This window comes from Bombus pyrosoma, linkage group LG3 (assembly GCF_014825855.1).
Source record: "Bombus pyrosoma isolate SC7728 linkage group LG3, ASM1482585v1, whole genome shotgun sequence".
NCBI lineage: Eukaryota > Metazoa > Arthropoda > Insecta > Hymenoptera > Apidae > Bombus > Bombus pyrosoma.
This window is the reverse complement of record NC_057772.1, coordinates 5044136-5063686: the sequence shown is the minus strand read 5'-3', so window position 1 is coordinate 5063686 and position 19551 is coordinate 5044136. Positions and strand designations below refer to the sequence as shown.

Genomic DNA, 19551 nt, shown 5'->3' with positions numbered 1-19551 from the left:
AAAGTAGCAAAATTTTGATGATTCCAACAGAGATTCTAGGACATATCGATTTGCTTCTTCTATCAAATCAAACGTACGACTATTGAAATTAATTAAATAATAAATAGCGTTAAAATAATAAACAGCGGACACATTAATGAACCACGTATGAACTATAAAGTGAATTACAGAGATTAGACTAGATTACAAGAACATTACGCGAAACAGTTCAATTTAGTTCTTCGAAACTGTAAAAAATACTTTCGAACGCGTCGAATGATCGGCAAATAGTTGGAATATTTCTAACTGCGAAAACATCAAATGTAATGCCACTTTTCCCCTTAAAACTGTTGAAAGGATTAGCGAAAAAATTACGATGCTGAGTTCCGTAAATGTTTATTACGACAAACGTACAATAAAACATACATATATATATATATGTTTGCGTATATATATATATACATATATAAGTACAAGCCTCTGTGCGGCATTCGGCGCGAATTTACGGCCTTGCTAACGCGATACAGAAACGATTACGCTTTCCCGTGATCCGTTTCCGGCACGGTGTCCTTACAACTCTTAAAACGACGAATGAAAGTTGAGAAGAAACGAAGAGACAAAAGGATTGAAGAGGAAAAAAGGAGAAAGGGAAGAAAGAAAGGTTCACGGAGAAATCGTTCTACTAATTCGATTACAGCGTCGCTTGTCTCCATTGATTACGTTCGATTAATTACTAACTAAGCTTACGATCTAAATGATAGCACGTGACAGTGAGTTAACTCGTTTCTAAATCGATAAACGACGCGGAAAAACTTTCGACGAAATCGATGAAAATCCGGTCGTAGATCGATCGTATTATAGCACCGCAGCGTACGAATCACGACAGATTATAATTAATTATATCCACTCAGTATAGGGGGGTCTAGTGAATAAAAAAATAACATACAGGATTAAATGCACCTATGGTGATCGCGATGCCACTGGTAAAAACACGAATTATTGTAACAAATAGTTTCGTAGCTTGAAATAAATAGAATTATTGGCAATCGTTCCGAGACTCGCTTGTTTTGTTTTTCTTCTTCTTTTCTTTTTTTTTTTTTTTTATCTATTTATCCTAATTTCTTTTACTTGATTTAGTCGTTTGTAATCAATTACTATAACAGGCTATCATCAACAGGCTCGGTTGAAATCGTAGGGTCGAAGTTTGATGATTTTTTTGAAAAGATTGATGCGTTTTAAACATTTTCGTTGTAACGTTCGATCAAAATTCTTTAAGTTATCTTTCATAGAGGAGGAACTAACATGAAACTTTTAATGGAAATTGTAGCGTCGAAGAAAGGGCTCCGGCGTAATATTGAATGTGCCTGTAATAATGCTTCCTAAGCATTTTTCAGTCACGACAAGTTCTTATTATAGTCAAATAGGCTGCAATCCCCTTCTCACATTTGCATAAAAGGGTATTATTAATGGGATTATTATTGGTCGCAATCGCTGCCAGAATATCAAGCATAATCTTAATATATCGAAGTGAAAAAGTGACGAAGATCTTTGTGAAAATAATTATAATCCAAGGAATAATTTACTACCATCTAGGCACGTATAAATCAGAGGCACGTCTTTGAACACGTGAATAACGTGAAACCTATTGAAAATGACTGTGAAAATAATAACAAAGATAAAGAATAAAGTCAATCAAATGCGAAACCCGAAATAAACTTAATACCAAACATCAAGCGTTTTGGTCTATAATTATCTAATAAATTTTTATTCCAAATGTCATGCAAAAATTACGCCTCCAAATCCACGATCAAATTATCTTAAAACCCAATGTCTCGATAATTTCAACCGCCAAGATTTTGTTCCATTTCAGAAGCTGTGTCTCTGCCGCTTAACCGATTCATTCAAAGTCTATCGAAATCGCGCGAATAAATCAAAACGGAACACGGACCACCCTTGTAGCAGGCTAATTCCCGGTTAACGGGGAGAAAATGGGGATTGGGGCGGCAACTTCCGTCTTTATCCACTTATCCTTGCAGAGCACGGAACCGCTATCTCTCACAATTACATCCTGATCGATCTTCGCAAAACTGTGGATCCTTGCCAGACGAATAACGTTCCGTAGGCTGGCCAATGGACGAGAGTCGAAGAGTTTCCTACCTCCTTCCATTTGGACAAAATTCCTATCCGGCCAAGCGGGTGAAGAAAATATAATTGAAAGATACGATTTTCGAGTGATCGCAAAGGGTTGGTTAAATTAGGGGGTGAATTAAAGTGTATTACTTGGTGAAATTGACTTTGGATGGGATTTGAAGAGCGAGCGAATTTTAGGGAAAAGGAGACGAATGTTGTCCCCGAGGTGATTAATGAATTTGATTGCAGTTGGTTGGAATAGGTCGAAGTACAGTTTAGATAGTAGATTAAGGTTTGAGTATTTGTTCCTAATCCAGGGTTAATTGTAATCAGAATTGTTCCTGGATCAGAGATTTATAGATGTAAACTTTAATCGAAAGCCAATTGTAATTGTAATTTGTTTTAGATTAGGATTAGGTTGCAATTTATATTTAATCAAAGAATTTGCATTAAGAATGCTCAGGTTGAAGCTTTATATAAATTTCCTTTTTATGGTCTTTACTGAATCAAAATCTTTCAGGTAGTCCAAATGAGTGATGGATATAGAATTTTAAATATCAAAATCATTTTATTGGATGCGTAAATTAATTCAGTGACTAAATGGGTTGTGAAGTAGCTGTTATTGTGTGACACATCTACGTGCATATAAGGAAACTTCCAAGCGTGTAACATCATGGAATTGCAGTTAGAATTACTCGGTAACGTCGTGGTTACGAGGTTTCTAACGTGGATTATAGATTGCAATTATAAGGATACGTAATGAGAGAGAGAGAGAGAGGGAGACTTCGAATCTCGGAATGTGCCTCAAATTTTGTCAATTATTCGGAATTCCCTTCGTGGCATCGCCTTATAACAAGCTAATCATTGAACAAAACAGAGAGCTATAATTCCGATTCGAGGAATTAACACATTCACCGCTCACTGTAAATACAAAGCCTCCTTTCACTCGAGAAATACAGAATAATTTTCGATAATCAAAGAATAAAATTTTCATCGAGATTTCCTCGCAAAAGTCAAACTATCCAGTCAAAAATACAACTAGTTTAAGAGCAATTGACATGTTTTTCGTTTTTATTAAAAACATTCAACGCTGACATACTTCAACCGATATAATTTAACATTAACGCATTAATTTTACGATAATAGAAGACAATTCCAAATTCTTCCTACCTTCTCGCGTTCACCTTCTCTTTACCAGTCACTCTCGAAAATTTACTCCAACGATATAACAATCGACAGTTCTTCGCAAGCCACATACTCCGTAACTCGAACTGAGATCCACCATACCTTTCCTCAAATTATCCCTCGGAAACGTATCGAGGCAGCAGTGAATCTATTAACTCGAACGAACCTAATTGCAAGGAAAACAGCTTGGCCCGAGCACGGCCAACTTCGATCAACACTTGAGCTGCTTGCACTGTACCCCGATCTCCGTGCACCTGCACTCCAGACAAGGTCCAGAGAGCTCGGTAATGATCCTTCCAACGCGATACATCCTTCCGTAGATATTACATCCAGCCAATTTTAGCAAGCTAGCCACCGACATAGGAATTTCATTCTCTAGAACCTTGGACGGCGTTCCAGTCTCTGTCACATGATCCTCCATCTTCTCGCTCACTTTGGAAGACACTTTGTCATCCTCTGATTGGTCACTAACGTTTGCAGTCGATCTGCTGGTAGTCGATGTCTCTGTCGTCTTTGTATCTTTATTATTCTCATTGTTACTTGTATCTGAAGAGAATAACAGATCCAGAACAGTATCCAGTGAAAATATAGGTTCATCCAGCTCTGTATTAGCTCCAGAAGATGGTTTGATCGTAGTCGAGTGAAATTTAGAATTATTAACCTTTGTCAAAGAATCTCCGAGCTTCGACTCAGACGAGATATTAGCGTCGTTGATTAGCGAAGTATTTAATTTCACGAGATTAGAGTTTGTTGTATTGAAAGAAGAAACCGCATGTTCTTCTTGTTTCTTGGTAGTATGATCCATGGTTGAGGAAGCAACCTTTTTAGGAATCGTTTCAGAAACACGATCTATAGTCTGTTCAGTATCTTTGGTGTTGTAATTCGAAGCGATTGCTTCTTTTATATGTCCATCTTGACTGAGATTATATTTATTCTTGGTGATTAGTCTGGTTGGATCTTCTTCTGGTCTGTACGGTGGACGTAGGAGAGATAATTTATCCACGAAATCAAAGTTTGCTTGCAGAGGCTTTAGAGTGCTGGTGGTCGATGGTCTTGAAGTGGTGATTCCATGTTCTACCAGATAAGGAATCATGTCCTCGATCAGGGAAGGCAGATCAGGAGCTGGTTCTGTCTTTATCACGTCGCGGAATGGGTCTGGAAATATTATCGGCTGATGAAGCGATGGTGCAGTGGCGTCCGCACGATCTAACACAACCGTTGGTGATTCTTCTGCTCCTACTGAAAGTATTCGAAATGTTAGAGTCGGTGCGTGATAGAATTGTTATTGATTAAATTGTATTTGAAAAACATTTTAGCTCTCCACTGTAATTTTTTTGGAAATAGAAGGATGCTAAGGAATTATGAGATTTGGATTAACGAATGTATAAATGACGAAGAAATGCTTCTAATAATTGTTTGAGATAAGGTATTCACTCTCCAGACAAAAGATCGAGGATTAAACAAGAAATAATTCCATTTCTTCTGTGTTAAATCAATAATGTGCCAATTAATTGTTGAGCAGAAATATATCTCACAGTGAGATCTACTTTTTCTTAGAAAATTAAAATTGAAACAAAGCGAACGGCAAAGGTAATTCAAACAATTTTTAAAGGAATATTCTTCTATCAAAGGTTTCTTCAAAGACTTCTTCGTCGTGTAAAATTTTTCGTACCACAGACGATTTTTCCGCAACACGTCTTTTCGGTGTTGATCCTTCTACATCCGATCTTCAGAGGTGGACATTTTTCCGTGAAGCACACCACCTCGCCGTAGTAGCACATGCAAATCACGCAGATACTGCTGCTCGGCACAATCTCCCCGTGACGGTACTCCATATTCTCGAAGAGACAGTTGCTGGCTGAGATTTATGAAACAAAAGCGGAGAATCTCGTTGAACTCGCCAGCTTCGAAATTTTCTCGGCCGCCTGAATCTTAAAATTATTTTAAAATTATAATTTAGCTCTCTATAACGCGAATTGTTCCTCCGCTTGTGAAACAGCCAAGAAATTACTTGAAATTGCAATTTTTTACTTTAATGAAAAAGCTAGCAATAAAAGTTTACGACTGTCGCAGATAGATTGCTCGATGACAATATGATGTACACAGCAGCACAATTAGATGCGAGCTCAATGGATTCGCGTGATGCAACCGATATAGAGGAAAATACGTTGTAATAAGAAAAAAATAAATTCGAAGGAAGAAATAAATTAGACGTTCGTTACCATCGCTTTTACGATGAGGATTGGTGATTGGCGCCGGAACCACGGTGACGCCTGTTCCGATTTCCAGATTCAGATCGGTGGAATGGTAAGGAGCGTCGAAATAGGGCGGTTCCCTTGGCACGAATCCACCTTATGGAAAACAAATCCAGTTGAAAGTAGAAACGCGGAAGTAGCTATTAATGTTACATTCAGAAGTACAGGGAAGAACTTATAGGGAATTCATTTGCAGCACAACTTGTTAAATTGTAACACCTTCAATTAATTATCAGTAGAATGTACCGAATACCCAAAAGATAAGAAATGTTCAAAGAAAGCAACTGATTAAGACATTTATTTCTTTGGTGATATTCAAAAGTATATGCATGCGAATTATATTACGCGTGTGTAACGTTCCCGGTACCACGATGCAAAACGGGGAAAACGAATTAAAAATTCTACGAAATAGTAAAGTAAGAATAAAAGTAGAAGCTTCCAAGGTCCCATTAATGAAACCGCAAGCAGCTGTTAAAAACTCATTGAGCAGGAAAAAGAGAGGAAAAAAATAAGGGAGGAAAAACGTAAAAGCGTTACTCCTCGAAGGTGTCACCGCGAGAAGAATCGTGGTTTACGGTGGACGTAAAACGCGAACGAGGGTGGCAGAATGTATCCGTGGGACGAGTTTAAAATATGACCCACCTTCGGTCTCCACTGGCGGGCTGAATCTGTTTTCCTGAGTGGCGATATCGTAAAATCCCGAGGTGTCGGTGGGCCGTAGCTCCGGAGGCACTACCACCGAACCGGAAGGATATCCGGTAACCGGGGACGGGACTGTCTTGTCTTTCACCAACGCGTCCGCCGCCACAAACGGAATTATCCTGCATGGAAACGCATAAATCCAACCATTTCTCATTTCTTTCAACCACTTATCCTAAATTTGTTCCGTAGTTTCCTTCGTTCTTGGAATTTGGAAAATTACTCAGAAACGCATCTTAAATTTTGCTTAACTTGAATTTTGAAATGAGATTTTGAAGATCGATGTTAAGAACTGGCCCGTCTTGTACAATTTTACCAGTCACTGTGTTGATAACGAAACAAACGAAGGAAAGAAAACGAAGGTTTCCTTTATAAGAAACTTTTACAAATCCCCGATGATCTGGTTATCCCATTTGGCGGAAATTTGTTTTCAAGTAGAACGAAATTTATTCTCAGTTCTATTATTCGTTCTCGGGAATACGAAGGTTAGAAATCTGACTAAAAAACAAAGTGTATATCCAATCGCGAAATATTCTATACTCTCTACATATGTAGAACATTCTAATACTATTTTAAGTATCCTCTCTTTTAATATTTATGACACTGTATAAACCTTCGTTCAACGTTTCAATAAAAATAAATTTCCCAGTATCATCCTCGATTCTCTCTTCCATCTACGAAAAGAACGAATATTAAACATATAAATAATTTTAAAGAATCTTCCATTATTACGTTTAATCGATACGTTTCTAATATCGACAGTCTGTCCCAATTTTCTGTCCACAATTTCTCAGTAACTTGATGAACCAGTATTTACCTTACCTAACATTGGGTAACGACGGCGGCAACGTTGGCTCGCTATAATCGTAATCATAATCCTCGCCTTTCTCACGGTGAGTGATGTTCAGGATAGCCTCGACATCCGGCGGGATCGATCTAATCGGGTTGATGGTCACGCCATGTATGTGACCTACCGAGACGTTCGTTTTCACAGTCACGTTCATCACCAGGATGTCGTCCGGCATTAGTACGGTGGATGACGTCTTGGTGACGGACCCTTTGCCCATCGACTCCGTGGTCTCCACTGGTTCCACCTAATGGCAACAGGTTATATGGTTTTGATTCTATCCGCGGATTGATATTGACTGCTTGTCAAACTAGACGTTAATCGATCAACGATTGTCAACTCAACAGCGAGTAACGTGCCTAATGTTTTAAGAGATACGCGTAGAGGAACGATCCTGTGACTTTTCGCGTTTCTTTCCTGTTAACTTTCGATTACGCAAATTTTTATAAAAATCCCTCTATTTCTCACTTTGCCTCTAATCCTACGAATGTCTACATCGTTCGCTCTTAAACTCGTGATTCAACTAAATTTGCATCAAATATTTTTAGATATTACGAAGTAAAAATACCTATACCGTCCTTGAGGTTTTGAATTACATAAATATTAATAAAAATATTAATAAAAATTACTTTCGTTTCTCGTCTTATATGAAATCCTACCAATGCCTACATCGTGCACTTTTCAGGACATGTTCAAATAAATTTTCGACAAACATTTCACGATATTATAAAAGCAGAAACGCCTATGGTCTTTATCGAATTTCCGATTACACAAATGTTAATCAAAATTGCTTCATTTCCCGTCAATCGAGTATAAACCATCCGGAGTTTGGGTAATATTTTCCAAGAGATCGAGCCAAGCGAGTCTCGCTTGTATCCACTGGAGTATCCTCGATTTATTTGTTATCCTCGAGCGATTTGTTTGCACACTAACCGTCGAGTTGGCGTGCTCGAAATCCTGCTCGAGCTTTCCGCTCGTCGACGGGGTCGTATTCTTGTTCCTCACGGTCACGTTGTGCATCTTCTCCTCCTCTGGCTCGTGTAACTCCGTCACTGTATCGATCCCGCTCGCTTCCGGTAACAGGGTCGTTGATTCCTTAGTCGCCGTCGTCGTAGTCGTAGTGGTCGTCCTAGTCGTAGTGGTCGTGGTATCGTCCTGCGACGACAGATCCTCGATCACGTTGATCGTCGTCGACTCGCCAATGCTGTTCGTCGAGAAAATCGTCGACGAGTCATTCGAGAAATCGTCATCCTTGATCGACAAAGTTGATTCCAGCGTGGTCGAGTCCACCGTCGTCGTTGACTGTAAAATGATGTTTATCTATACGCCCTTTTTTTTTTTCTTTTTTAGTTTCTATCGATGTAGTATCAAAGATATTAGAGATATCTAGAATGTTAGAAATCTGAGAAAAATATCAGACATCTGTCTCGTGTCTACTTTGCGAACGTTTCACGAATTTCTTCGTATTACTCAAGAATTACCTCTTCGACGATAACGGGAGTGGTAGTGGCGATTGCCGGGCTAGATTTCACGTAGTCCACCGTCTCGAGGATCTCGTTGTCCATGATGTCGGTCTCGAAGGTGGATGGCCAGGATGTAGAATCGGTCGAGACCGAAGATTCCTCCACGACCTGCCTCGTACTAGAATCGATTCGTTCCTCGACTACTCGATGACCGCGTCCCTCAACCAGAGCATTCGCGTGGGTTAGGTTTGTCTGATCAACTGCCGGCTGCATGGAATATTCGCCATTATCAGTTTCATTGCTATATAATCTTGATCACCGATAGGAAGGAATGGCCATCGGTGCTTTGTATGAATAGCGAATTAATTGGAAATGGTCAGTAATAGAGTTATTCGGTTGTTAAGCGAATGAGTTATTAAGTGATCGAATTGTCGAGTTTACGACTCATTGGATATTGAGAATCGTCGAGCAATTAAATCGTAGAGATTCGCTTTATGCAAGCATTGTACTATTAAACGTACTAATGGATCATGGGGTATTATGACAGTTCAAGATAGATCGGAGTTAGATAGGACGATTTGAAAGACATACGGATTTACGATATACGAAACGTACAAAATATCATGAGATATAAATAATTTAGAAAATATTCATATTCATATAAATTCGTGTAAACGTGTACGATCTACTTATTAACTATCGTGACAATATTTCTCAAAGTTGCGCGACAAGACAATGCTCGTTGTCAGTGCACTTCCAAATTTATCAAAATTAACAAGCAGACATAAATGTCAATCGCTTGTCAATAAAAAATATCGACGATTGAACGATCAATAAGGCAGTTTATCTTAACCGGACGCGTCTGATCGTCTGATAGGCACGAACCCCGATTTCACCTGTCATCCATCGTCATAAAAGACGGTTTGGTTGGTACGTGGCCGATGCCACGTGATTTACAAGCCGGATGGAATTTAATTAATGCAATCCTGCCACGAGCGGACGCCGTGTCAGACATTTAACTTAGTTAGTCGAGGAACGCAACGCTGTGCATTCCTCGCCGAGAGATCCATGCTCCTCGATGAATCGACTCTGTTCTCATATTTGTTAGCCGACTGTTACCCGTTCGAAACAATTATACGATCATTTGTCCCGACGATTTTGTCGCTTAACGTTCGATGCTTCGGAAACTGTTCGTGAAACGGAAGATGGATTAGCGTTTCAGCTTCTTGCGTTCCTCTCCTCGGCTATTTGTAATTAAAAGGATATTATAGTCGCTGTATTAGAACGTGCGCAGCGTGCGTTGAAGTTCACGAGACATTGATCAGGTGATGGAATGGAAAATTCTAATTTGAGAAAATGATCGTGTCGTTTTCAAGAACTTCGTTGTAACGTTGAGTAGGAAATGGAATGAATTACGAGGTGAAATTTATTTGACACTAGAAGTACCAAGTTGAAATTTTGCGAGAAAACGATCTCCTATTTATTAAGAAAATGATCTCGTCTCATGTTGGTCAGTTTGTTCTGATAATTTTTAAGCGTCGATTAGCGAATAGAAGGAATTATTTAAATACATTAAAAAGTTAGTTATTCGTTATATGAGAATGCCCGAACAGATTAAAAATAGGAAATAAATGAGAAACGTACAAAGAAATTGGTCTCCTTGCGAAACTTGGCGTAGTCCTTGCTGATGAACGCGTACGAGGCGTAGTTCTGGGTGGCCTTAACCTCGATGCTACCGCCTTGAACGTTTAATCTGTCAGTTTCTTATGGCATTCGGGCTAAAACACCTAGGTGGTAATCAGGGTTGTGAAAGAGCACAGGGTTTTTGCTGGGCGCCCCACCCGGCTTATGTGTTTCCGTCTTTTCTTTCCCGACTCCTCTAATAAGGAGCACGGAAGGAAATTGGAACGATCGTTCGCCTCCTGTGTCCGGAAGTGCTGCCTAAAGTCAGCTCGTTCAAGAAACTACAAGATTTTTCCCAGAAATAATATCCTTTTCTACCTTCCTCTACAGTTTACCAGCAACAAATATTTATTTCACTTTAATTTCATCCAAAATGTATTTCACTAACTTGAAATCTTATTTTAATAAATTTTGATTAAATATCTGTGCAAAGATCGTTGGTGGTTGATAATTAAATTTTGAGGAATATCGTTATCGTGGTTTTTCGGGCTGAAACGAGAAATTAAAATTAATTTCACTAAAAAAAATATATTTTAATAAAATCTTGTAAGACTTTATGTTAATAGGTTGCTGCAAATTCCCGTAGCATGATCCTTGGCATTTGATAATTAAACTTTGAGCAATGTCGTTATTGCGACTCTTTTACAGTCGAAACGAAAAATTGAGGTTGAGATAAAAATTCCAATCTTTTCCAGAACCATGAAATCGCCGAGGATATTATCCTTTTCACGGAATCCGGATACTCAACCGAGCATTTAAATTTAATGATTTTCCACGCGATTCCACGCTTCCTGCGCGATTTCCTAATTCAATCCAACTTCCGCCGTTTCGTGACGTTTTCAAGCTTACGAGATTAAGTCTGGAATTTTTCTGAAAAACGGCATAGTTATTTGCGAATTTAATTCTTTCTACGAAACAATAAAACGTAAAAAAAGGGGCAAAGAATTAAAATTTGTTGTTTCCCAGAAAATGGAAACTCTCTGTTCGAATTTATTTAATTCTGGCCGATTCGTTTCAATTCGAGAGTATTACGATGTTCAAAAAAATATATAAAGCTTTCCATATTCCCATTCAGTGACCTGTTGGCCATTTCACGTTCTCATTCACTAACTCGATTCAAAACTTATTCGTCCGTACGCAGGGTTTCCTGCTAAAAAATTCACTCGATGCCTCCGGAGAAATCCTCCAACTTCAACTCCAATATCTTCGTAGTAACAAACCATCGATTTCATACCCCATCTTCGCGCCCTACCAAAACTAACTTTGCCCATGAATTCCCTGGTACCAATTTCAACGACTAGCCCAATCGATCAAGAACGAGGTTTACGATTTTCTACCTTATCCTTGATCGTGCAAGGATCTTTTCGTCATCTGTTTAGCGTTGAATCCTCGACAGATCGTTTCAATGCTAATCCATCGTTTTAAATCGATAATCTTCGTGGGTGAATTCAAAGTGCCTTTTATCCTCCTCGATTTTCAAGGAAACGCAAGATCTTTCTACATACAAAATTCAATAGCAATTCGCTAGAAGAAACAAGAAAATGAACCAAAGAAACGATAAAAGCTAGATGCGTGTACTGTCCAGTACCGTTATCAACAGTCTCAAAATTTTAACTTTATGTGACTTTCAAATAAAAATGGTTCCATTTTGCGCAACGAGAATTGACGATTGTTAGTATGAAATTTAACGAGCTTGCTAGATGAAATTTTCCCTTTTCTCTCGATATATTTCCCCCCAGCCCCGTCGTCACTTGAAGCAAAAGAAACTGTTATATTCGTTAAATTAATCCCTATTTTCCTAGGAAATAGAATCGTAGCCGAAAAGAAAGAAGAGAAGATAGGCGCGAATGAAAAAATTCAATGTGGAAGCCTAAGAGATGCAACTAATAAAAATCATCTGAAAATACTCTCTAAAGCAAATATTATTTGACAAAAGAGAGGCTTCGTCACAATGACAGAGTAATTTAAGATACGCGGTTTACCACGTGTACGATCGTTATCGAGGAAGAAGCGACGATAGCATCGGTGTGAAGCATGATTGACTCAGGGACAGGTTACTCGTCTTAGGGTGAGAGTAATTGGCCACGAACCGGAAAACACAATCCGGGCGTGTCAGTCGGGCGGGGCAAAATCGCGGCAACCCTGATGCGAAGACATTACGACTCACTGCAGTTATAGGTGGATGGACAGCAGTGTCCCTCGCGTACGATCGGGCTGCAGCCTTGAAGAGGAGGTGCACAAGCAAGAGGCACGCAACGTACCGCGCCCATCGCGCAGAAACAGTTATCACAGGCGGCCTTCCATTCGATGTCCCGTACCATCTCACCCTCCTCGTACACTCTCGAACCCACGCGACACCCTGTGAACCAAACCTTTTTGTTAGCTGAAGAATTTAAACGATAAATTACGTAACTGGTCGTAACACACAACGGCTACAAGGATCATTGGCACGCCAGTCTATTTGCTATAACATTTACACACTAATTAATTAAATTTCGTACTCTCAAGTGACAACAAAAATTTGATACTATTCAAACGAATAGAATCTGTTGAACTTGTTTAGAAAACGCTTCGTTCGATGATAGGGATCCGTGGCGTTTATACGATTATTTCATTGATTCATTCGGTCGTTGCGTATATTTGTTAACAGCCCTTATCCTACAAAAATCCCTTAAATCCGACACATTTGGCACGCGCAACTTTCAAATCGAATACATACACTATACTTGAAGTCTCAATCTATTACAGCCCTATTCTCGGAAATCGAAACAGGATCACTTCGCTAATCCGCTAATTTAACTTTCCGATCACCTCTCGTTCGGTTCGAAACGCCGAAACGGTTCCGAGGATAGCAGTTTCGAAATCTGCTCTCCGGAAGCTGTCATAAAGCAACGAACAGCCAATCTCCTTGCGCCATCGCCGAATATGGCGGTCGGACAAAAAGGACGTAGGAAGTCAATATCGATCGACTAGACGATCCTAACTTAAGTTCTACCGAGAAGATACCGCCCCGAGGCCGTTATTAGACGCCTTGCTGTCGATCGATGACGAGAAACGAACAATGGGACCCGGTGTTCGATCGTTATTCAGTGTTTTCACGGCGGACTTGCAGTGGACGAGACTTTAGGCGATGCCAGAGGAGGCTAGTTTCGAGGATAGTTTGCTGGCAACTGTGCGGGATTAAGTCGGCGCGCGGCGGTTCCAATGGACTTCTAATGGGGTGGAAACGAGGCTTTGGAGGGAGGTTTAAGTTTTGAGCGGCCGCGTGTAACTGGCCGTTAAATGGACAAGCAACGGCATCCGAGAGTGTTGGTCTTTTGGTAAATGCTGAAAGGGGTACGTGGTTTCTGAGGGTGGAAAAGTAAAGTCACGATATAGCAGCTCGATGCTAGAATATGTAAACCGATTCTCTACATAGACGTGACTTGGCTTTGTGTCTAGTATCTTTAAAAAATATGTATAAATATAAATGTAATAAATATAAAAGATCTTAAAGGGATGAATGTATCGGAAATGTGAAGAATTCGGGCAGAGAAAATGAGTATATTTCAGGTAACATTTTTAGCAGGTAAAGACACAGGTATGAGTACATTCTCTATACGTGGATACGACTAGGTTTCTGTTTAGTACTTTGTCATACGTAATATAAAAGAAAGGAATATATAATATAAAAGATGTATTGGAAATATGTAGAATCCAGACAGGTGAAATGGATACGCTTCGCGTGTAATTCTTTATGAGCGGAGACACGGTATCTAGATAGCGAAACGAGCAGAACGATTCTCTATTGATTTGCTAAAGTAGATTTTTTGTTTTCGCGGGTTAAATATGAAAAAGGCGACGTGAAAGATGAATTTAAATTAAAAAAAAAAAAACGATCTGTCGGTAGAATTTAAAAAATGAACTGGAAATGGCAAATTGAAATGTCAATTGCACAAACCCGATCAAAATAATTCCAAAAGAACGCACAATATCGCACTTAGAAAAGATCGATCAAAAAGCTTGTAACGAAACGTTGTAAAATGACAAAAAGCGTACGAAAGTTGCGCGATAAAAATGTATGGAAATACCTTTAATACAAAAATACAGATAAAAGTAGTTTTTCGAAACGAATGATAATGAAGAAGGAGTGGAAAAATCCAGCAGATAAAAACGTCAGCTCTAAGTAACTGCAGGGGTGTAGTGTCGAAAGCAAAAATTCGCGGAAGTAAAACAAATGTTGCACGTCGTCGTTTCACGCGTCAGATTTTCCGGGAAACATGATTTCTCATTTCCACGGAAGAAAAGGGTGGCCGCCGTCGTAAAATTGAATGAAACTGGGCGTTAAGTGAACGAGCGGAGAAACGGCGGCCGCTGTCGTGGTGGAAATCTTTTCGAAGCACGGAGTGTCACGGGATAACGTAACGTCGACTGGCAGAGCGAACTATTATTGCATTAAAACGTTTCCCTTCAACTTTCTAACGCGCGTGCACGTGTGTGTATGTACGTGTTACGTACATTATCCTCCATAAGTACCAAATTTGGTCATCTTTGTTATATGGGAAACGTGGAAAACACAGTGAAAATAGGTAGAAATTTCCGCTTGTAATATCTAAAATATGAAATATAAATGTCTGCAAGTAGGTTGAGAAAGATTAGAAACGACGTTATATCATACTGCTAGGGTTTACTTGCATTAACTTATTGCCTAGCACGATAGATACGTAGATACGCGAAATATTTAATAAATTTCACCTATTTATTGGTAATTGTCTGTTTGTTAGTGAGAACTTGTAATATTTTCAATGATATAATATTAGGGTGATACGAATTGACAGTTAATTTTTTATAACGACTCGCTTTTAGTCCTACCAAGTGACCAGGTACTTTTACAGGGTTTCAAAAAAATGAACGATATTTTTAAACCGTGGGCATCGAACATACAAAAATATAAATGCTGTGGATGAGCATAGGAAAAGCGAATACATCAAAGTCTTTAAATATTTCGTCGAATATCCGGTATACGAATCGAACGCTCTTTAAAATTCGACTTTCGAGTTAATTCGGTATTTTCAGTCGCCTATTTATGCTCAACGTGTAGGTTAGTGATCGTCTGGCAAACAGAAGCAGTCGGTTCGGTTCCGTCTTTTCTGAAAAGCCGCTCAGACAGAGCCGGCCCTCTATCCGGTGAAAGTTGCGACGAAAAGTTTAACGCGATAAAAAGGAAAGTTTGCTTCGGTCGCTGTATCAGCCGCTTTGGAAGAAGCCGACTGGCTCTCTCCCTCCATTCAGCTTGCTGGCCGAGTTTAAATTTAAGCTCAGCTTATGAGGAAAAATCGCATCGCGGCGCAAAATCAGCGGGACGTTGCATGGCGAACTTTAATCCCTTTAAATTGCGTCAGGTTTTATCGCGTACCGAGTACCATCTAATTATCCTTACGAAAGGCTTTTTAAGAATTCCTCTTTAGTCTCTCTTTTTCCGCCCGTTACGAGAAACACTTTTTGTTCCGCATCTTAGTTATAATTGAGAAAAGTTTTACCACGCATACGTGCAATACTGTCTACGGAATGTTAAAGCAAGTGCGAAGGATATTGATCGTACGGATACGATTCTGGACATCAAACCAATGAAGAAAGTTCCTGCATAAAATCTTCCTTTAACGCTCGTTCTTCAAATTAGAAACAATTTAGTTTACACCAGAGATAAACTACCAGATCAGTGGAATCCTTAAATTAAAAATATTTCTTACATGTTGCATATTAAAATACACGTTTTTAACCACCAATTTTTCGCACGCGAAAACAAATGCTTCAAAGACGTAAGATTTAAAATTTCGGGAAGCAGAAACTTCCGGAGCTAAGATCTTTCGAAAATTGTAGGGGTGAAAATGATAGTTGCGTACTCCGTTTGATTCAATGAATAATTCGTAATTGCAATTGCTTTCGAAACCTCTGAGATCCGAACGTACGGCTTCTTGACTCAGCTTCTTCCATGCAAAAAAAAAAGAAAAGAAGAAAGAAAAGAGAAAGGGGGAATAAATGAAACGTTTCACTCACCGTTTCCCGTGATCGGCGCCAGCGTCGACGAATGGAGATCTTAAAGAACAGAGAAGAAGAGAATGCTGTATGAGTTATTATTTGGATTCGCGGCGAATGAAGACTACACTCACGGGTGCAATTGTAGGCAACCGGGCAGCAGGAGTGCGGGGTATACAGTGGAGTGCATCCTGGCAGGGGCAGCAGGCACTTTGGTCTGATGCATTTTCTCGCTCCAGAGATGCAGTAGCAGTATTCGCATCTACGTGAGCCCATCATCGCCGAGCCAGGCCCGTATCTCACGCCCTCGTGCAGGCAACCTGATTGTTAACACCACCGACCATCAGCCTGATGTTGAATCTTTTAACTGCAACCACTCTCGAACGTGGTCTGCTTTGAGAAAGCAACTTTACTTCTTACTATATGTACCTTTCACAGCTATACTATTGAGCATTCTGAAGGAATACGCTGCTTATCTATGTTAAAAGAAACTATTAATAAATGTTGTTGAGTCTCATTTCAATGGGACTCGAAGATATTTTCAAAAGAAGGAAGATGCACCGATATCTTTTTGAATCAATGAATACCTCGTAATTGTAATTTTTAAATTAGAACATTTTGCGGATTTATAATTCCAGATCTTTAAGTCTAAGGTCTTAAGATCGGAAGATCTTTTAATCTCGAAAAGTAAAACCTTTCGAATATTGTAAGGCCTGTAAATGATAGTTACCTATAAGATAAAGAATAAGAAGGAAAAGAAAAGATAGATAAAGAACCTAGTTCGCAATTCTAATTTGCGATTGTAGCTCGTAGAATTATTAAAAAGATTGCACGCAGGGTAGAAATAACAGGAATGGGTAGCAAACGTTCGCAAAAATTAAAATCCTACAAGCCTTAATGGTAAGTTTGCTAAATTGTGGGTCCAGATAGCAGCAACTCTAAATCATAGGTTATAGGAGCGATAATTTTCAAGTCGTAAACTGTAATACCAATGAAGTGGAGGGTAATAACAGCACTAGCCCTCGAATAGTAGGCCGCGGTAGCATATCGTAGATTATGATAACAACGAAGAAGGTGTAAACCACAGTTCCCCTTACGTCGTAAAGCACAACGACCATTCTCCTCTCTATAAACTTGCTAAAAATAAATGCAAGCACATCAGTTTCGGCAAACTTAGTGGCAATGTTAACAACCTTATTCCGATAGCGATATTTCAATGTCTATTCAATTACTATTCTCTGGTACCATAACAAGTTGCAAGAACAATATCCAACATCAATATAATCGTTGTCCAGCGAGTTTCAGGTGTCTCTAAATTCCCTCTGTCTACAGTTCTACGATGATTACCTTGAAAACGAGAGTTCTGAGGTTCCTCAATCTTCTCTTCTGCCTCCACGTGAACGTTAGACCTTCGTAGCATGTTCATGGCGTCACCTGAAAACGTTCATTCGTCTTTAACTCTTTGTATCCTGAATTTTGTTTGCTAACAACGAATTGTTTATTAGAGCTTTTTTATTGAAACTGATAATATCTAGTATTAGCAAAGGAATAACTCGGTTCAAATACAGTGGTGTAAGCCGAATAAATAAAATAAAATTATTATATTATATCGTTTTCATCGTTCTTTGCTAATATTACGTATCATTTTACATTATATAATTCTAATTTGGAACAGATTGGATTCACGATGTATAATGTAACCGAGCGAAGTTGAGACATTTTTCATAATCGTACTAACGTGTCTCGCTGCAAATTAATTCTGGGCAACAGACGTTCTCTCCTGGCGAACGAACGCGACATCCGGTGGGTGGTGGGTTTGGCAGTCGTGGACAAACTCGAAGACGACATCTCAGCGCACCGTCACTGCACCTGCACTGCAAGCAGGGCTCGGACGTGACCACCGACGTGCCCTCTTCGTATCTGCGACCCTCGTACCTGCAACCTGCGACACATCGTTCCGTTTCAATGACCACACTGTTTAGAACGTGTAGCATAACATAGTTTATACACCATCATGCAAAAATTTGAAATCACCTTTCCAATTTTATTTATAACAGTAGACGTGGCGAACTTTATCATTAATTAAAAATTCGTTTCGCAAATTATGGATTATAATGTCTCGTACTTTGATGCAACTTTTTACCAGGGAACGATTCGTATACATATTAATAATTTATCAAAGAAAGAATATTTTAGTAATTACATTTATTCAGATTCTTGGATTTTATGGAATTCGAAACCTTCGCAAGAGATGTCTGCAAGGATACTTTCATGACACTGTGCATTCCTAAGCACGTACAGTTATAGAAACAATTTCTGATTCTCTGGCTAATAGCTTTACACGAGCACAGGCTACAAGGGAACAAAATTAACGACGATACATGTGTCTGATGAAACGAAACATAAAATGAAAACGCAATAAAGGAAAGGTAAACTAGCGTGTGTTTAAATTTAATTTCAGTTGTCGAAATTGCGATGTTTCCAATCTTATTTGATTTCGATATCCAAATTTTATTTGAAATATGGAAAATAAATAGGAGCACTCGGTATATCGTATTAACGAGTAAATTTACGAATGAACATGAGGATTAATTTTAAAATACCGATAATACTTATTACTATAAATAAAGGTAATCTGCGGATATAGAAAAAATAAGCGTTTACGAATCAATATTTCCACGTTATCAATTTGTGCCGATGAATAAGGATAGAAAAATAAAAACGAACATTCAATCCAATTTATCGTATCATCAGTTCTCAAACGTTACTCCGCTCTGCGAAAAATATTTTAAATTCGCAAATAAGGGAATTTTAAATACCAAAGTGAAGCGAAATTAATACCTCAAAATTGATATTTCGGACACAGAACTGGGCCAACATTAATACTCTAAACTACGAAACTCGTGCAAAAGAAAGATTGGAAGAAAAATTAAATATTCAGAAAGACAAAAAGGACATTCAATTCCATTTATCGTATCATCGATTTCGAAGCACAATCACAAGCAAATAAAAATTTAACTGTATAAAATGAGATAAAAATCGTATAAAATATAATACACACGAAACGAATCAAAATTAATCAGTAAAAAAGAATGGAAGGGAAACTAAGTGTTCAATATGCAAAAGCGATTTAAGCTATACATCGCTTTATTTTCTAGTAGATCGCTTCTAGCTCGATTCGATGGTGAATGACTCATTTTGCTCGAATTTCCAGGTGAATTTTCGACGCACCGGAAGCGTGACCGGTTTCCCTTTCAAAACCTATTCCAGCAAGTGAATAGGATTACGCGGAATC

The 19551-nt window shown here is 38.9% G+C and overlaps 1 protein-coding gene across 2 annotated transcripts in view; it reads right to left on the bottom strand.

Annotated features, from left to right (window-relative positions):
* Positions 1 to 52: 52 nt before the first annotated feature.
* The window catches only part of LOC122577924 (cell wall protein DAN4), a 52297-nt gene continuing 32798 nt past the window's right edge, over positions 53 to 19551 (bottom strand). Inside the window, exons 2-14 of one of the 2 annotated variants that reach the window (XM_043749629.1) lie at positions 17995 to 18198; positions 17604 to 17690; positions 16391 to 16576; positions 16278 to 16316; positions 12409 to 12600; positions 10203 to 10297; positions 8577 to 8825; positions 8029 to 8397; positions 7071 to 7342; positions 6192 to 6370; positions 5517 to 5645; positions 4967 to 5152; positions 53 to 4533 (exon numbers count right to left, since the gene is read on the bottom strand). In XM_043749629.1, coding sequence (XP_043605564.1) covers positions 3506 to 4533; positions 4967 to 5152; positions 5517 to 5645; positions 6192 to 6370; positions 7071 to 7342; positions 8029 to 8397; positions 8577 to 8825; positions 10203 to 10297; positions 12409 to 12600; positions 16278 to 16316; positions 16391 to 16576; positions 17604 to 17690; positions 17995 to 18198 — 3215 coding nt within the window. In that variant the 3' untranslated portion in view covers positions 53 to 3505. The remainder of the gene's footprint in view (positions 4534 to 4966; positions 5153 to 5516; positions 5646 to 6191; positions 6371 to 7070; positions 7343 to 8028; positions 8398 to 8576; positions 8826 to 10202; positions 10298 to 12408; positions 12601 to 16277; positions 16317 to 16390; positions 16577 to 17603; positions 17691 to 17994; positions 18199 to 19551) is intronic. The other variant, XM_043749630.1, reaches the window with a different exon arrangement.